This window comes from Diadema setosum, chromosome 19 (genome assembly GCF_964275005.1).
Source record: "Diadema setosum chromosome 19, eeDiaSeto1, whole genome shotgun sequence".
In the NCBI taxonomy this organism is placed as follows: Eukaryota; Metazoa; Echinodermata; class Echinoidea; order Diadematoida; family Diadematidae; genus Diadema; species Diadema setosum.
The window spans coordinates 3063353-3083715 of NC_092703.1; the positions used below are offsets into that span (position 1 = coordinate 3063353).

General features: G+C 37.2%; 1 protein-coding gene across 1 annotated transcript; it reads left to right on the forward strand.

Annotated features, from left to right (window-relative positions):
• Window positions 1-880: 880 nt before the first annotated feature.
• Window positions 881-17717, forward strand: LOC140242871 (splicing factor 3A subunit 3-like). Its single transcript, XM_072322617.1, has 15 exons — window positions 881-1020; window positions 3988-4035; window positions 4899-4951; window positions 5604-5709; window positions 7128-7292; window positions 8361-8443; window positions 8978-9116; window positions 10015-10083; window positions 11161-11345; window positions 11947-12016; window positions 12495-12656; window positions 13409-13519; window positions 14040-14130; window positions 14516-14571; window positions 15327-17717. Exons 1-15 carry the CDS (start codon window positions 925-927, stop codon window positions 15402-15404), a joined length of 1512 nt encoding a protein of 503 aa, XP_072178718.1. The 5' UTR covers window positions 881-924; the 3' UTR covers window positions 15405-17717.
• The last annotated feature ends 2646 nt before the right edge of the window (window positions 17718-20363 follow it).

The window sequence follows — 20363 nt, forward strand, 5'->3', positions numbered from 1 at the left end:
ATGAATTCAAACAAGAAGAAATGGTACAAAACATGCTACATAAAACTCTTGGGTGGTAGCCTGTTATTCAGAATGTATAGAGAATATAGACTAAGAAGAGGTATCATCACTTTTGTGTCTTTAATGATTACGAATGATACAATGTGTAGCATCAAAGGCAATGAGAAAAGATTTTAAGCGGTTGCATTCTGGGCATGCGCATGCACTGATCACACTGCTGATAATCTGGTAAGATAGGTTCTACACTAGCTAGTTAGGCTAGAACCCACCCACACTCAAATCTTGCAAACCTAACTAACAATACATTACTAGGCCTAGACCTAGATATCTAAGGATCTACATCAAGTAACAATCAAAATTCAAACTAACATATTTTCGAGCAGTCACTCTCGACTGTCTCTCTTCAACTACGTACTTACTACAACTACAAGTGCTCTTGTCTGATCTTGGAACTCAGGACTTTCGCATTTCGTTTAATGACAAATGTTGTTATATAAGACAAGAGATAGAAGATTGATTAAGAGAAGAGTACCCGGTATGTCACATCAACACAGAGAAAAAAAAATGACTGTATTACAACTAATACAGGTACCACACCTAGCAAGTAAAGTTCAAGCAGGCCTGTTGCGCTCAGTCAGGGGCCTTGCCGGGCCGACTGCCGTGCCTTAGCCCTTAGCTGCCGGGGCGACAGGGGGTGTAAGCTTGGTAATTCTCGGTGTCTGCAGCTAGTTGCAGCATTCTGCTGAAGCCCTCGGTGTTGTCGCGTCGCGTGTGCTACACTTTGTGTACTACAGTAAAGTATTACAAGGTATGGCTGTGCGCGCGGTACACGGCGTGCGTGCGTGCGTGCATGCACTGTACTTTTCGCAACGTGTTGAAATCGTGAGCATAATTTCAGGACATAATGCAATACAAGTGACCAAAATGGAAACAATTCTCGAGCAGCAGAGAAGAATACATGAAGAGCGGGAGAGAGTCATCGATGCACTCGTCAAAGAGACCCTTCACAAGAAAACCAATGTGAGCTCAGGGTGGTAAAATGTGATAACTGAGCCTGCTTACTTTGCGTGCAGTATGCAGCATGATGACTGTTTCGTGTTGTCCCACTCGTTTGTTTATGTGTGTGTTTGCGTGTGTGTGTTTATTCAAGCTGGAAAGACTTTGTTGCAACACTACAGTACAGTGCGGTGCCATGCAGTGAGTGCACTGCAGCTTGCACTGTAATTGTAGCTCTCACGTGCACAGCTGCAGCTCACAGACTCCATCACCTGATCACTGATCAGGTCTCACATCACGTCTCCATATGGGTAGTCCTATGGCTAGTATTAGTAGAACGTTTCTATGGGGTATGGCCATGATTGATCTCTGACTGTGCCTGTTGTCACCTGGTCACATAGCCCCGGAGACCGCGCCGCTATGCGGCGGGGTCCTGGCGGCTACCTTGCAGTTTCGCTAAAGTGAGAACCACGAACAACTCCCTATTGCCACATACGGCGACTTCACGAAAAAATTATGGGTAAATTTCTATTATAAACACAGTGACAATAAAAAATGAAATACACATTACCCCATTGCCTTGGTTCTTTTCACCAATTTATCTGGAAACTGCAAAATTTTCCACATTTTTTAGGAGTAAGCGGCCTGCCCTAGTGGGAGAGCCGTGCTACCATTTTGAACGTGTATATCCATTAGTAAGCATCTGCGCATGTAGCGAGTAATACGTAGCCTTTTGTCAAGGCCCTCTCGCTGCGTGGTGTAGAGAGCCCAGCCGAGTAAGGTAGCGCGACTCGCTTCGCTCGTCCGTTCGCTCGTCCGTTACAGCGAGAGGGCCTTGCAAAAGGCTAGCATGCAACGTTAGTGAGCATCGGTGAGCTGAAGATAATTCGCCTTATAAGACAACATTTTCTGCATCATAAGCAATGAAATGCATCAAAAAGTCGCCGATTTGAATCATTTAGGTTTAATCGACCCATGTAAGTATTCCTAGTAGTTTTTGTTGAAAAATTAAGGAAATATAGCGCCGCAACGGCACCCGTTTTGTACAACATTAAGATCTGAATGCGAAAACGGCGCAGCCCCAACGCTGCACGTTGGGGCTGGTCGCAGTTACTGGTCACAGTGCCTGTTTAGTGTTTGTGTTGTCACCTGGTGCTGGTTGTACTGTGTTATAAAACCAGCTTTTGAGATGGCAAATAAATTTACAAGTTTGTTTTAATATTCAGTTATGCACCTGTCCTATCGTCAATTACCGTATGGTTGCCACTGCGGTAAGGTCGCCAGACATTCACATCGCATGTAACGTGCGCCGCGATCGGAGATCAGCTTGGGCGACGGATTTTCATCACTCTCAAAATACATTCATAGTTCACCTTTTTCCTCCATAAAAACACAAATAATTGTAATCAAAATATATTCTACCATATGGTGATAAAACCATTTTAATGCGAGGATGTTTTTGATTTAGAATGGATTTCGGGTTGCATACTAAGGGAGGTTTTCAAACGCGGTGAGTAACGGACGATGCATCCTTCATTGAAGTGTGTGTATAAACACACACGCTAATAATATGTGGCAGGCCATGGGCGGCGAACTAATTCAGTGCCGATATTAGTTCGCCAACCCGGAAGTGCATAGGAATTACACACAAGTGGCGACCATACCATAATTGACGTTAGAAAATGTTTAGATGTTATGTTTCAAACATAAACAATATGATCATGATGGCAAAATTGTGAAATTGGCCCCACCGCAGTGCGCGTGCACCCATGTGTTAGCAAGCAAGGTTAGGTTAGGGTTGTATTTATGATTAAATTGGCCATTAAATTAGTCGAGGGACATTTAGGGAGTCCTTCCCGAGAATAAAAAGTGGAAGACCAAAGAACAAAAAAACGGAAGAAAGGGAGGACAAAAGATGCTAGGAGAAGGATCCATGCCGTGGAAATCGGTCCCACCGCTGTATCAATCTCGCGTAAATGGCGTTTGGTGGGGCCGCATTCACAAGTATTGTACTGTGGAAGAAAGCCCCACCGCTGTGCTTATGTATCGATGAACACTACACCGTGGGGCTGAATTCACGAGTATAAACTGGTAAACTGCCGTAGTTAGTACGGACATGCAGTGGTAGGGCCTATTTCACGAGTATGCCATCATGATCAACATGATGATTTGATGATGGTTGTGAGGTCCTATTTTAATGTTTTGATTATTGTATGGTCTGGAGCCAATGGGAGTGTGTTTCACAAAGAATTTTAGTTCATCTTGAATTTCAAGATCAACTTCAAATTATGGAATATGCTACCAAAGTCAGCTGTGGAAGCAACTAATTTTACAGTTAACAGATTCAAGTCAGAAGTCGATGCATTAATGTCAAACAAGTACAAGAAATTCACATACTCTGCAGAGTAATAATCTCAAATAGTAGCAGTCATTACTGCATTAAAGAAGACAAGGTACTCAAGTTTGACATACAGTGGAAGTTTACTTAAAGTAAGAGGGCATTTACCATACAAGACTATTGTCTTCCAGAGGCCTGACAAGACAGGTGAATACAGGTGAATGACATGTCATTGGTTTTCCTGTTCAATCTAATTTATTGTTTTCAGAATCCACTTTAAATTGTAATCAACATACAAAATTTACACAAAAATTCCTTGGACGTTCCTGATTTATTTTTATTTTGTATATTCATGCCTGCATGAAAAAGTCTTGCCAAAATTTCGTTTCTGTTTGGAAGTTAGAATATCACTGAAGACACAGCATACCATCATTTCAACTCAAGTTGATCTTAGAATTTAAGATCAACTTATATTCTTCATGAAACAACCCCCCCCCCCCCTGCTCTCAGTTATCATGTGATACAGTAAGTCAATGTGATGATACTGATATGACGGAATGCAGTAACCAAAAGAAAAAAAAAGTTTTTATTTCTGGTAATTAATACTTTGTATGGGTTGATAATGTCACTTTGTAATCATAATTCATTTGCAGAACCGAGAACAGATAAACTCAGACTTCAGAGCAAAGCAGCTCCTGGATGTAAGTAAATTAATTTTATAATTTCTGTTGTCTAGTCATACATGTAACTTCATTTTGCATGTTGCACATGACTTCATAAAGTGCTTAAGGCTTACAAATGTTGTGAGCATCTTTTTGGCATCACATTCCTCTAATTCTTTCACATGTCTTGTTTCCTCAGTTATCCCAGTAATATTTTGTAATAAGAATTCATTCATATTTAATATGAAACATATCATAAGAATTGTGTGCAAGTGTAAATCAGGTTTAAGTGTCACATGTAACGCTGCCAGAATGAGATGTACGCTGTACATTGGATATCTGTACTTGATGTGAAACTAAAAAGTACAGTGACATTCATTTGTGATTGTGAGTCATTGTCACAAAATCCACAGAAAGCTGTTGAGAAAATTCTGTCCAACAAAGGTTAAACCTATGCTTTTTTGTGATTCATGATCTGCATGTACTCCATTATCATAAGTATTCAGAGTTCTTACCCCAACTTTTCAAGTTGTCATTAACCATAGAATGGAAAAATAATACATTGTACATAGTTCATATTTTGTATCTTTTAATAATAGTAAGCAAGTCCAAGCAGTGTGTACTAAATATTGTGTGCAGATGGCATTTACGTACACGTATCCATCTTTTACTACAGTAGCAAGGAGATTATACTTTCCCTGTAGTTTCTCTGAAAGCACTTTAAACCTAAGATGCAGAGTGGCTTTATCATGGTGTGATAAGATTACTTCATTCAGTGGTATTTTATGCTGTGTCTCAATGTCGTGTTTGTTAAAACAATGCCACACAAAAATCCATACTTTTGAATTTTGTATTCAGATGGTTCTCCTAAATATATGTTTGCTCTATTTTCATATTTTCAGCGATATATTGATGGAACCAACACGCTGAAGGAACTGTATGAGGACAAAGATGGGTAAGAATGAGAATGGTTGTCTGATAAAGCAGATTTGATACAAGACACATGCTGAACAGATTCTTTCACCTTTTATCACCATCCTGCACACATCAATATAATGGAAGGATCACTATCAATTGATTTTATGGTATGTTTGGTCTTCATCTGCATCATGTCTTTTAGAAGCAGCTTGCGAATGAAACAACTTTTATCACTCGTCATGACTTGTCATGACCTAAATTGCTCAGATATTTTGTGTACACAAACTACATTATTTCAGTTCTTGGTATAGCCACCGAGTCTTGATTCAATTGATGTCAAGTGTTTGCTCATTTATTTCAGTTTGTGTGTGTGTGTGTGTGTGTGTGTGTGTGTGTGTGTGTGTGTGTGTGTATTTGTATTCTTTGTGAAAATGGAAATGGTATACTTTAGTATTGCTTTATGGTGTACTCTGAATCCACATACTATATTCTCGGATGTTAGCGAAGCCTGGGAAGGTATAGAACTGTGTGAAATAATTTGTAGATTTTGTCGCAATGAGGCAGATAAAATGACTCCAAGAGTTGTCATGTATGTTGCCGTAAGAGAAGATTTAACTTTTTAAGTATATACCGGTGCCTAATAAGTCAATGATTCTTTTATTCTTTGTTGTGGCACAATTCTTATACAGATTGCGTAAGGAGGAAATCCAAGCCCTGTCTGGTCCCAATGAGTTTGCTGAGTTCTACAACAGACTTAAAACCATCAAGGACTTTCACAGAAGGCATCCAAATGAGGTATTTTGAGTGTATTTCAACTGTAACCCCCATGTGTAGGAGAGTAATTTCTGATGTGTTTGCTCAACTTGGAAGTGTATCTGTCTTTGTCAACATTATTGACTCATGCTTAGTATGTCACATGACCAAATTTGCTGTGGTATGTTAACATTTGTCAGAAGATATTAACACATCAGGTTGCAGTGGCACCTGGGAAAATTTCAAACATTCAATTACTGGGAAGTGACAAATACCACAAAGAGTTTTAAAGGACAAGTTCACCTTCATAAACATAAGGATTGAGAGAATGTAGCAATATTAGCAGAACACATCATTGAAAGTTTGAGGAAAATCAGACAATCCGTTCAAAAGTTATGAATTTTTGAAGTTTTAATGCAGTAACCACTGGATGAAAAGACTACTGCATTGTATGAATAACTTAGATGTCACATGCGTACAACAATATAAGGAAAATACAAAGAGAATTTCACAAAATTTCATCTTTTGAAAAAAGTACACATTCCCTTGACTCGTTACCGACATATGTTCGGGGTAATATCATTTCACCTGCCTTTAGAAAGAGGCAAGTCAAGTGCTCTTTTATTATGCGAAAAAAGTGAAAATATGTTGAATTTTCTTTACATTTTCTTTATACTGTTGTACGCATATGACTCACAAGCTGTAGTAGTCTCCTCATCCAGCGGTTCCAACACAAAAATTTTAAAAATTCATAACTTTTGCATCGATTGTCCAATTTTCCTCAAACTTTCACTGATGTGTTCTACTAATATTGCTGCATTCTCTCAATCCTTATGTTTATGAAGGTGAACTTGTCCTTTAATCACTATTGTTTTGGGGTTTTTGTGTTGCTGTGTTTTTTGTTTGTTGTTTTTTGTTTTTTGGGTTTTTTTTTTTTGTTATTTGGTAAAGAGGATGTGAAATGTAAGAGTAGAATTTTGATGCTTGATATTTCAAATGGGAATTGCCACCTATAAGAGATCTGCTGTAGGTGCCAAAAGAGGAAGTATCACATCATTCCAAGACAAATACAATATTTTCTCAAGTATTTTTCATGTATTTGGATTTTTCTGGGGCATGCCATTTTCCTTGGAACATATGATGCCATTGAACAGAACCCAAAGTGCTAGAAATCTTAAATGATAATAAAACAGAGCATAAGTATACCATATCTCTGTTGTTGTTTTACACTGTTGCTCTCATAAGTTCCACTTGATAATCATCTCTTTTCAGCATCCTGTTAATGCCTACTGGTTGCAAATCTCTATTAGCTTCTTTTGTTGAATTATGAATCACAGTGACAAATCCCTGTCAGTGCCAGAGTTGAAGTTGTAGACCACTAACTTTTAATAAATGAGACCCAGACTGGTGTAATTGAGTATCAATTGTGTAATGACACCCTACTTTTCAACGTCCCACAGATTTCTGTGCCGATGTCCATCGAGTTTGAGCAGCTGAAAGATGAGCGAGAGAACCCAACGGACGAGGCCCAGAGTTTAGTCCACTTCAAGGATGAAGAGGGCTACGGGAAGTACCTTGATATGCATGAGTGTTACGACAAGTATATCAACCTCAAGAGTGCTGAGGTGAGTCCCCCCCCCCCCCCACCCTTCACCTATGATAGCAATGTCAAAACAGTTTGAAGGGGAAGCTACATCAGGATATATTGCTGTTGTTGTGTTGTTTTTGTTCTTTCTTGTCATTTGAGTGTGAAGGTACAACTTGTATGTGAGTGTATATGTGTTTGTGTGTGTGTCTATTTGTTTGTGTGTGTGTGTGTGTGTGTTTGTGTGTGCATGGATGTTTTGAATATTGGCTTGTGATATTTTATTGAGTAAATTCAAACATATATACAGAAACTGACCAGAAATATGTAATATGAATGAAAATGAGCAAAGGAAATGGGATTTTATCGGGAACTTACATGTATAGTTGCATGTACAGTAGATCATTGTGTGACACAAATATCAATTTGTTTCATGTGTGTAAATGTATTCTTGCGATGAACATGTTTGCTGATACTATTTATTTTTACAGTAGAGATTGTTACAAACAACTAGAAAGTATCCCCAAGATAGCATGGCATAGAAACAATTGTTTGTTACAGACTGGGCTCCATATTAAAAAAAATATAAAAAAAAAAAAAATCCATTCATGAGATAGTTTAATGCTACTTCTTCAATGGTAGAAAGTATCCATGCATATAAATATAGAAACATTGCCCATTGAATTGCTTACCAAAATAAGCATGTGTACAATTGTATGAGAACTGGATCCATCAATGTTTCCCCGGCAAATCAGCCCTATGTATATATATATATATATATATATATATATATATATATATATATATATATATATATATATATATATATACAGCGTGTATTGTATCAGGTCGTATAGAATGTCAGTGAGATTGTGGTCTGAAAGGGTTAATCGAAAACTGTCTCTCTTGTTGTTTTCTTTATGTTTGTTTTTTTATGCATTTGAAATGGTACTAAATGATCAGTAATGGCATCTTTATTGAATACAAATGACTTCTTTGACACTGACACTGTTCATCGTGTCTATATTGCCGTCACTACCTTCACTCATTGCATGCTTATGTGTAAAGATATTTTCTTTCCTCTTTTTTTTTTTTGCTCTCTCCCCAGAAAATTGATTATGTCACGTACCTCTCAGTCTTTGATCGACTCTTTGAGATACCAAAGGACAAGAAGAATGCTGAGTACAGAAGGTAAAAATGACACAAATCTTAATGTGTATTTGTCACCAAAATGGCTAAATGCAATGGTTATCTCAAAGTGATGCAAAGAAAGTAGGTTATTTCTTTGAATTCAAAATGCATTTTGCCAATAGTAATATAATATTTCACTGTTCCTAACCATGACGTAATGAATACTGCACAATGTATACTTACAGTGCTATGTATTTACCCACAGCTACGTGTATAAAACAACAGGAAGTAGAATTTTTGAAGCATTCATTTGGATGCTGTGTAGTCCTTACCTATTTACAGATTATCCTATATTCACTGTCTTTGTGGAGAGAAATTGTGAAATGATGATCTCCAAATAGATAGGTTTAGTGGCAGATTTATTTAGTGACATTGGTTTCTTTCTATTTACTTACTGTCATTGATACTTTTAATGCAACAGGGGGTAGAATAGGTTAAGCTGAGTGTTTTGTTTTACATTTTGTATATATCAATAGGCCTGTTGTAGTCTTATCTCAAGGAATCTGATTGGCTTCTTGCTCTGTATCACTTCAGGTACCTGGAGATGTTGCTAAGCTACCTACAGGACTACGCCTCAAGGGTCAAGCCAGTTCTGGACTTCCCCGAGGAACTGGACAAGGTCAAGAAGGACTTTGACCCTCAGTGGGAGGCAGGCACTTTCATGGGATGGCCGGTGAGGTTTAGAGGTTTAGTCCTTGTCATTGTTAAAAATTGTACCAATTCCCTGGAAATCCAATTTCTGGACAGCTAGGATACACCAAAAAACAGCCATAATTCACCTGTAATAGCCCATGAAAGTATAGATATTTCAGCAAATCAGATCATATCTCTGTAAGGATATGGCACTTGTGCTCAGCATGTTTAAGTTCTGCTCCATAAGCAATGGTACTGATGTGTACATGTTCTAGCTATACGCATAGATACCTTTTTACAAATGATATCAAGATTCCATGTTCCGATTGCGCACATGCATTGCATATCACTATCGTGCTAGATGTATTTGGAAAAAAAAATAATAAATTGCACTATCGTTCGGTAGAAAGATTTAGGTGATTAACAAGTCTATTTCAAGTCTCTTTTTTTTTTCGTTTTTGTATACTCCTTGAAATTTATATCTAAACTCCAATTAAAAAAAAAAAAAACTCAGAGTGACATAAATATTTTGCAGAGGGCATGTCTCAAGTATATTCTACAAATGTAGCAAATGTAACAATCAGGTTACTTGTACACCTTAAGGGTTAGCCAAAGTACTGACGCTAGATGGTGGCCTGTATTTCAAACTTAAATTATATGTCTTATGTATACAATTGTACCTTTTGATACGAGTGTATTGTACAAATGTAACGTAATGTAATTGTAATGCACAAGTGAGAATGCATTAGTGGAGATGTAGCACACTCAAGGGTGTTTACAATGGTGCATGTTGCACAACATTGTGATACCTGAAAGTGTGCTGCATTGCCATTATCATCACAAACATAAAACTGTGCATCATTTGTTTCATAAAATTGGTGTGTGAACGTACCTTTTCATTCTGTTTCTCTTTCTATTTCTTTTTTAATTGTTTGCAGAAAGAAGCAGCAAGTGCCATGACCCATGCTGGAGCTCATTTAGATCTGTCTGCATTTTCGTCACCTGAAGTGAGTGTGTCATAAATGTTTGTAGTATCAGGCAGCTTTCCATAATGCAAGGAAGAGTTTTATTCAGTTCAATTCAATATAGTTTATTGTACAAATATAAAATAACAATCCAGCAGCTCGAAGGCTGATACGGTTGCTTTACATCACTGATAATATAACACACATGAGAATAAAATATGTGATATTTATACACATCAGACCTGAGCATCAGTCTTGGGATAGGTTAGAATATTGCTTGATTATTTGCTCATTTCACACATGATCAGATTTTCATTGCCAAATTTTGATTTGAAGCATGTGTTCCTTTATTCATTCTTACTCTTTGCATAATGTTGAGTTATGATAGGGATTCATACACTCACTGATGACCCAAAAGGGTGCTAGAGCAAAACTTTAATTCTCTATCTATTTCATTTAACACACAGCCATCTGGCCAGATTATCTCTATGCAGTTGTTTCACATTGATATGCATGTTGGTATGGTGTATGATTTAGTATAATTTTTTTTTGAAATAAAGATAAAAATTAATTGAAATGTGAAACTATGTAAGGATTTTCTCTAGGATTAGAAAGAGAATGAGTTCTACTTGGAATTCCAGTGCAAAATGAGCTTACTCTCAACCTTCCTTTAAATTTTGTTGAAACATTGGGCACTTGTATTGTCAGACAAAGAAAAGGCTGGACTACATTAAAGGTAATGATTACCATTGGGAGCAGTGATTTAAAAGAAAAAATCAAGATATCACATTTATTGCATATTTGTAGGTCTGTTGTATCACAAAACATCCTACAGGTAAAGCCTAGAATATAAGGAGATATCAGTATTTTTCTCAATACACCATAAGTGTGGACATATTAGTCTGGAAACATTTTTACTATAACCATTGTTCACATTTTGTGTATTTAGCAATACTTAACATCGATTATACAGATTCTAATTTTTACAGTCATTGTTTCTATCCCTAACTCACATGGAAGAACTATTTTAAAGCAGTAACGCTGGGTCTTTGTTTCATCTGCAAATGGTAAATATTGCCTTTAACGCTGACGTATGCACCTTCCTTTCCTGACACCCAGGAACTGGCCTCACTGGGTCTGGATCGTCTCAAGTCAGCCCTGATGGCTCTAGGTCTAAAGTGCGGTGGGACCCTGGAGGAGCGAGCCCAGCGCCTCTTCACCACCAAGGGACTTCCCCTTAACCAGCTGGACCCCGCCCTCTTTGCCAAGAGCAAGCCAGGCAAGGGCTCCAAGGCAGGCAAAAAGTAAGGCATTGTTAAGCTTTTGTTACCAATGTCATAGATAATGAATAGATAAATAAATGTATAAATGAATAAATCAGAATAGAAGCATTAAATAACATAGTTCAAATAAAAGAACAAACTTGAAAAAAAAAATACAGCAGCAACACACAAATGAAACTAAGTCAAGAATCATAAGACAAATACAATGGCCCATTATTTCTCATGCGTCATTGTGATATCCATGCCTGTGAATGATGTTCAAAACGGACACAACTTCATAGTTGGGGAATTACTTCCAGGTCTCTACCATAATGTCTCTATCAAACATTGATTAATATCATTGTTGAGTGTTTGCTCAGTGTAGCATACTTATCATAGTAGGAGTTGCATTTCTTGGTCCTCACAACATTTTGCAAAAATTGATATATATTCATTTGTAATCTAGCATATTTGCAGACAAGAGATTGCATTCTTCGTTGTACTTTATTTGAAGATGCAGTAGGTACTAACTCAATTTTGTATGCAGTAAAAATTGTGTATTTGAATAGAAATGTTGGACAATGCTGAGTAGGTTGTTTTGTCTTATCTTGTCTATTTTGTGGTCTGCTTGTCACTAATTCAGGGATGCTGAGAAGCAGAAGGAGATAGCCTTCTTGGAAGCTCAAGTTTACTACTTCACAGAGCTGCTTGGAGTAAGTACACTAGATTCTATTCTAAGACATAATGGTCTAATCATTCCAGGCTAGCAATCAGCCCAGCCTTTACAGCCACATGATTATATAAAGTGTGCATCTTTCAAGCCCTGGTATGATCTAATGATGCCATGTGATTTGCAGAGATATCGATTGATTTCGTGTTTGATATCAGATTACACGAAGACAGCCACCAAACCTGTTTATTCCCTCCTTTTGCTGGGATTTGCAGTTCAACAGTCATGATTAGACATAGAAAGATGATAACAAGCAATTTCTTCTTTGGGTGAAGGCAAATGAAAATCAGCAAAACTTGCGAGAAAGAAAGAAGGACATTTTTAAACATTGAGATGATTTAGCTTTGCAAATCCTCGTATGTTCAACTATCATATTCTCTTGAACAGTCAATGGCGTATACTGGAGAGGAAGATGTAATTCTAGTGTTACCATGAAAGATGTTTGTTTGTCCCGTTGCCAGGAGCAACGCCTCGCGACTAAGGAGAACGTGCAGAGGAAGCAGGCGAGGACAGGAACAGAGAGGGAGGATGAGGATGAGGAGCACTTCTCTGACAGTGAGAGCGACGATGAAGAAGAGGTCATCTACAACCCAAAGAACCTGCCCCTTGGCTGGGATGGAAAGGTATATAATGGGACAACTTGTGAAACTGTCAGCCATGTATGTGTGTGTGTATGTATGTATGTACAATGTATGTATGTATGTATGTATGTATGAGTTTATGAGTGTATATAAGAGTATTTCAGGGGCTGTAGAATGTAAAACTGTCAGCCGTCAAATTATCTGTTCAGAAGTCCTCACAGTATACAATGTGTGTGTTTGGTTTTCTTTTCTGTGAAGACAGTGAGGTTGTAAAGTGATTGCAAATCGACACGTATTTATCATGCCATACGTGTGGGTTTGTTTATGTATGTATTTTTTATTTATGTTGGTATGTATGTGAGGGTGTATATGTGTGTATGTATGTATGTATGTATGTATGTATGTATGTATGTATGAATTTACGAATGTATGTAAGTTTGTTTCCGGGGCTGTGGAATGTTTTTCAGGGTAGGGGGAGTCAAGGTCAATTACCACATAATGCAAGCTAGGTGTGATAGGAATGGAATCACGAGTGACGCTTTCATTGCACTGTGGCATTTGGTAATGTATCGATCGGTTTGGGCGGCTTTGTGTGTTTGAGCGAAAGATGCGAACTTGGCACGCTGTCAACTGAGTCAAGCATGCAGACATAGCACATGTAGAGAGTTAAAGTGTATCAGGACTTCTGAAATTTTGTAAACCAAGTTTTATTGTTGTGCCTTGCCTGTTTTCATTGGAAGAATAAGATTATGTAACAAAACTTTGGGATGTGCTCGTCTCTATCTTCTTTCCAGCCCATTCCATATTGGTTATACAAGCTGCATGGATTGAACATCTCATACAGCTGTGAAATCTGCGGAAATCAAACTTACAGGGGACCTAAAGCATTCCAGAGACACTTTGCTGTAAGTAAAAGTAGAATTAAAGTGACTGAAAGTTGAAGATAGTCGCCACACCCTTGTCTTTATCATGGAGTATCTATCTACACCTTGTAGCTCTGTGTAACAGCTTCAAGAAGCTGATTTGTAGAGGTGAATTTCATTATAATCAAAAGAAACTATGAAGGATACCATATGCTGGCCACATAGTAGATAAGGCCTAAAATATGATGACTTCGTTTATCAGGAACAATATGATATCTCATCAAGTAGGAAAGGAAGAAAAAGTAGGATTCGTGTGCTTATATTACTTCTTGTCTTCAGAGTGCAAATTCCACATGTTTTGAGCTCAAACCTCATTTTGTACCAAAAGAGAAACCAAACCATTCTTTGCAGAATACCAGCATGTAAATGAGGGAAATATGTTAATTTTTTCATCAGTATTTTATCAAACCTTTGTCCTACACTTTGTGAAATATTTATGTCTGTTAAAATGTGCCTTGTGTGATGGTGAACTATTTTGGCATGTGCTTTGTCTTTGTACCAGGAATGGCGACACGCCCACGGTATGAGGTGTCTCGGTATCCCCAACACAGCCCACTTTGCCAACGTCACCCTTATCGAAGATGCTCTCGCATGTAAGTAACCAAGAGCTATTGATTTCATCTCTTGCATATCCGTGTTCTATTTTGGGTGCCTACCTTCCTGGTGTGTGTGGTTCCCCTGTGTTTGGGGTTTACAGTACCTGCTCAATAACCTGTCAGAGTAGACAAGTCCAATTTAAAATAAAATCTTCCCTCATCCTCCCTCCTTCCCTCCTTCCATCCTACCATTCTCATTGAGTTGAAATTTGTTGATTACTAAAGTTATGTAGTATTGCATAGTTTGATGTAATTGTCTTTAATTTGTTTAACTGTACAACTTTGAGTACATAATTATGTCTTTGGTGTACATGAGTTTGGATGTAATCACATCAAATTCTGACATAATTTTCTTTTTATTTGTCATTCTTCTTTCCTGCAGTGTGGGAAAAGCTAAAGAACAACAAGGCATCTGAGAGATGGGTACCAGACACAGAGGTAAGCTTGGAAGAATCAAACAGAATTTGTGATATACAAACTTGAGAGCAATGTAGGCGTGAAACTAAAATGTACATAGTATAAAACACAGTAAGCTAGTGTAAGACAATGCACTCTTGTCCTAACAAACATGGTTGTAATGAAATGCTAGGGTTAGAATGAAGTAAAAATTTATTTCCGAAAAATTATTTACTGTAAAACACAATATTTTTGCGGCACAAAGTTTTTGTGAGTTGCCTCTAACATTTATTGCATATATTGTAGAAAAGAACCTTCACATACATTTAAATTTTGCAAATCTTGGCTCTCGCAAAATTTGTGAAATTATAATGCACATGAACATTCCTCATTTTACAGTATATAATCTTTACATACATGATTATTCAGTTATGACAAAATTACAGTATGACAACAACAGTCCTGAGGACTTTGTTATGACAAGAGTTGCCTGTACTGTGAAATTTAAGAAGTAGATATCTTCTCATTACTCTATGGGAAATGCTACAAATCAAATATGTTTTTTAATATCTGCACTTTCTTTGATATAAAACTTTATTTTTAAGTTGGACATCTTACTCTCACTGTACCTTTCCATTATTGTGTATTCAACCGAAGCATTGACTATTTTAATCTTATTGGACTTTGAAATTTTGGGGCCCACAGTAATTTTGCAAAAATTAAACCTCTGTGAAAATGACAGTTTATACAGTATCTGTCATAATTCCCTATTTTTCTCTCTCTCTTCAATTACACAGGAGGAATTTGAAGACACCAGTGGCAACGTAGTGAATAAGAAGACATTTGAAGACCTCAAGCGACAGGGACTTCTGTAGATATTGCTTTTCGTCTCACTCATGATTCATCATCCCCCAGCCCCAAGAGGCTAAAATTCCATCTCTGAGTCTACGTCTTTAGGAAGATGGAGCGTGGGAAAGGGGGACACAGAGACTGAGGTCAGCAAGGTCTCTTTACAGGACTTTGCCACACTGAACACCTGTCCAGCAGATTGGAATGGAGTGACCCAACCAGTCATTCCAGATGCAAGCAACTTCCTTTGACTCCATGGCTTCATTCTCTGGACAATGACCCTTCAATGTTTTCATAATAGGAGAGGCATAAAAAATTATGTATGCAGATTACAGCTCACAGCCCCCCCCCCCCTACACACACACAGAGGGATAATATTACAAAGTTAATTGTGAATGAAGTATGAAAACACACCCTTCAGCATTCATTTTGCACCTGTTTGCCCAAACAAGACTGCATGTGTTTCAGGATTTGTACTCTGTTGATCCTGCAAACTTGAGATTTTCGTGGTTCTACCAATTTCATTAGTGAATGATGTTTAACCCAATTTCTTCACCATTCTGAAATCCTCATAGATTTTGAAGAGGACCACCAGGTTCCTGTAGCCAAAGGGTTACATTATAGACAAGATACCCAATGTTCAATCTTTATTGTGTGTCATCATGATTGACCGTGTGACTTTTAACAAGTGCTTGATGTCTCACAACAGCATTGAACATGTTGAAGACAAGGCCGGAGTCACACTTGGGGCAGGTGTCTATGGGAAATGTGTGTTGTAGCAGGGCTCAACACTAACGGTGGCCCTGTGGCCCGGTGGCCCAGGGCCACCAAAAACGCACATCGGGCCACCAAAATTTCAGAAATGAAGAATTTGGTGGCCTGATCGGGCCACCAAAAAAAGTCAGATGTTTGCTTTTGGGCCACCAAAAATAAAAGTTAGTGTGGAGCCCTGATTATAGCAATATCAGCTCCTCCTCAACAGAATAAAGTTATGACTGATGAAGTTTGTCTATATTGTGAAACTTCGTATTACAATGAACAGTTTTGAGGAGCTGCTATGGCCAAGTAGATCAACTGCAGACTCTCAAGCATGAGGTTTGTGATTCAAATCCACCAGTAGTTCCCACAGGCAAGAATTTTATTCCCATTGCCTCATCCCTTAGAGGAGAGTCATTTGTCTCAAGGTTATTTGCCTACGAGTCCTTTACTTACACCCTTTAGTGGCCAAGTGAAATTAAAGCCAGAACATAGTTCTCAGAAGGCTCAAAATTCATCACCATTTGGAACTTGCGTGCATTACATCGAAAGGGTCTACCAAGAAACTTGCCTGGCTGACGCGATTTGCCAGGATGATAAGTTGTTGTAGAGTGTTTTGAGATCAGAAGCATACAGCATGTAGAATAAGTTCGATCATAATGCACAGATTTTATTCCAGAAGAGTCCTTCCTCGTTCAGCATTGTGGGGAGGTAGAATGTCGCTTGGTGATCGATCATGCCCTTACAATCAAAATTTCCAACAAGCTGCATGTGATTCACTTAGTGCAGAAGATTGATGGATATTGCTGTGGCCCGATTTCTCAAGTATCTATAATCAATTATGAAAAATTACGTAGCAACCACGATGGGGTAAGCTCTGAGATTGTGGAATTCCGGCGAACCTTTTTGACTAATACCTTGCATTTTCATCATTATCTAACTGAAATTGTGTCCTTACAGTGTTATTTCACACATTTCTTGTGCATAGATGTACATTTTGGAGTAATGATCAACAGTTCTGCAGCCATATGAGAACTATGTCTTGGCTTTAATGATGTTTTGAAAAAGAAATTCTGTATTTTGAATAGCAGAAGCTTGGCATTTATTGCCATCTGTGGGAGGTCTGGAGATTTACCTTGTCTGTTTGTTTGTTTGTTTTTTCTAGAACTTGTATTCTACCATTTTCTATGAAGCTTGTAAAGTAATATTGTCATGTAAATGTGTAAATATTTTCTCTCAAATACACTAATTAGCATCATTGGTCTTTTTCCTGTAAAGTGTTCTTTTTTATCATGAAACACCCTCGTCAATCTCAATCAAAGATCAATTATTTAATTGTCTGTCTACCAAGGGAGCGAGAAGAAAAAAACAACAAAAATAAATCTACACCCATTATGTTAGTATTTCTGTACTTCTGTTCACCAGTACTTCAGACCATAAATTGCTGAAGTGGAAAGTGTATATTTTCCCCTGAAAATTCTACTTTCAGGAGAAAGAGATTTGCAAAAAAAAAAAAAGAAATTAATGTAATTTCCGTGTGTATTTCTGACATTTGTAATAAATTCATGTCATTCAGAGATAGAGTGGATTGGTGTATGTAACTGTCATTCATCACCTAATGATATTATGTTTGTGAAATGCAGTGCATAGTATGCTATGATGGTTGGCATATCATGCTGCACATATTTTCTTGTACGGGTGTGTGTGTGTGTTTGTGCATAATAATTTACAGAGTACAGCTATGCATTATATATGAAGAGTTTGTTTGCAAAAGTCGATAAGTCCATATTTGCCAAATGGAGTTATTTGCGATTAAAGGTCAAGAAAAATAACGAGAATAATAAGAAATTTTTTGCTTCTTTAGACCATAACTTCAAAAATGTACCTTTATATGTAGTGAGCAATATATCATTTAAAAGGTATTATTTTGTACTTTATGACAGAGATCTTACTTCAAAATCATCAAAAATGGACTTAGCGGTTTTTGCAAACAAACTCTTCAATATATTCATACACAGCGTGCAAGTACATATAGACAGAGAGTGAGAAAGATCATGTGATCAGCTGATGACGACAGTATCACCATTAGCATTCAGTTCCAACTTCACACAAAACACAAAGAATATGTCTACATTTAGTGGAAATACTTGCATACATGTATTTATCAAGTTTTCAGTCTACCAAGTTACGTATTTATTTAGACATGAACTTCAAAAGATGATGTTACATAATTTTAGTATTGTCATAGTAACCAAGATTATATTTCAAGATTTCTGTTTGGCAGATATTTTTAATTCTATATTGATTGCAAGTACTGTATTTCAGGTTAACTGTACCAAATGTTTTAAAGGGGTAGTTTCCCCAAACATATTTGTGGATTGAGTGAAAGCAGCAATATGAGTAGAACACATCAGGAAAATTTTGAGGAGAATTGGACAATTTGTTCAAAAGTTGTGAACTGTTTTAAAGTTTTGGTGGCACCATCGCTGGATGACAAGACTACAACAGTTTGTGATGTCACTGCACAACAACAATATAGAGAAAATGCAAAGAGACTTCCACAAAATTTCATTTTCTAGCAAAATGAAAGAGCAATTGACCTCTTGTAGACAGCAGGGGGAATAATATTACCCTTAGCATACAATATAATATGTTATTAATAAGTCAAATTAATTTGTGCTTTTCATAAAAGATGAAACTGAAAACTCACAACTTTTCACTGGATTGTCAGATTTTCCACAAACTTTCACCGATGTGTTCTACGATAATAGCTGCATTCATTATATTTGTATCAACTATATTTTGGGGAAATTTCCCCTTCAAAAATTAAAGACAAAAATGCATACAAACATTAAGCTCTTTATTTGCAATGAATTTATTATCAGTATGCTCTATGAAAAGTGGTAGGGGAGTGTGTAGACGAGTGTTTTAATTTCAAATGAGCTCAAGTAACGCACACATTCAGAATATACACAAACACATACCAGCTATACATACACTGAAAAGGGAATGATAGCCAAATATATATATGAAGAGTTTGTTTGCAAAAACCGATAAGTCCATATTTGTCAAATGGAGATATTTGCGATTAAAGGTCAAGAAAAATACAGAGAATAATAAGAAAATTTTTGCTTCTTTTGACCATAACTTCAAAAATATACCTTGATATGTAGTGACCAATATATCATTTAAAAGGTATTATTTTGTACTTTATGACAGAGATCGTACTTCAAAATCTTCAAAAATGGACTTATCGGTTTTTGCAAACAAACCCTTCATATATATGTATATATATTTTGAAACAAGGAAGGAAAAACTGACCAGAAACAATTGTAATAATAAATAGCGAAAACTTTGAGCAAAGAAAATGGGTTTTCATCGGGATTCGAACCCGAGACTCTGGATTACTAGACCGGTGCTCTACCGACTGAGCTATTGAAAGCCCTAGATCGGTGTTCGTCCCAAACCCTTAACTCTCTTTGCTCGTGTGGTCAGAAGCTATAGTGTGTGTATGTGTGCCACACACACACACATTTACCTGACATAAACCCAAATGATGTAAATCAACTTTGGAATAAATGTGAGGGATTTTGAGAAAATCTCTACAAAAGTTATGAGTATTCACAAGTTTGGTGCTACACATCGCTGGTTTGAGAAGGCTAGAAAAGGTGTGCAACAGTTTTGTAACATCACAGCAAGACAACGATATAAAGAAAATATAAAAGAAATTCAGCTTTTCTTTTGATTTGTCCAGCATGATGAAAGAGCACTTGACTTATCTCTTTCAGAAAGTAGGGGGAATGATATTACACTTTATATACAATGTCAGTAACGAGTTGCAGAAATGTGTGCTTTTCATAAAAATTCAATTTTACAGAATTACAGAATTCTCTTTATATTTTCTGAGCATTGTTGTCCTGCAATGACGTCAGGAATTTACTGTTGTAAGTCTTCTCAACCAGCAATGGCTGCGTTGAAAATTTAACAATTAATAACTTTGGAACTGATCATGCAATTTTCCTCAAACTTCACTAATGTGTTCTACTAATATTTCTGCATTCACTCAATCCACATAATACAACCAGGTACATTGGTAAAAATTTTCCTAAATTGTTCGCATGCACACAATGGTAAATAATGTATTAGTACAATGATTGTGACTGAGACAAGGAAGAAACAGGTTGATTTACAATAACAGTCTACATCAATAAGCCAGTATGACTATGGCT

What these genes read in the sequence shown, in the direction of transcription:
- LOC140242871 (XM_072322617.1), top strand. Translation starts at nt 925, where the DNA reads ATGGAAACAATTCTCGAGCAGCAGAGAAGAATACATGAAGAGCGGGAG. An exon ending in ACAGAAGGCATCCAAATGAG is followed by an intron (nt 5,710 to 7,127) that starts GTATTTTGAGTG and finishes AACGTCCCACAG; the next exon opens with ATTTCTGTGCCGATGTCCAT. An exon ending in ACTTCACAGAGCTGCTTGGA is followed by an intron (nt 12,017 to 12,494) that starts GTAAGTACACTA and finishes TCCCGTTGCCAG; the next exon opens with GAGCAACGCCTCGCGACTAA.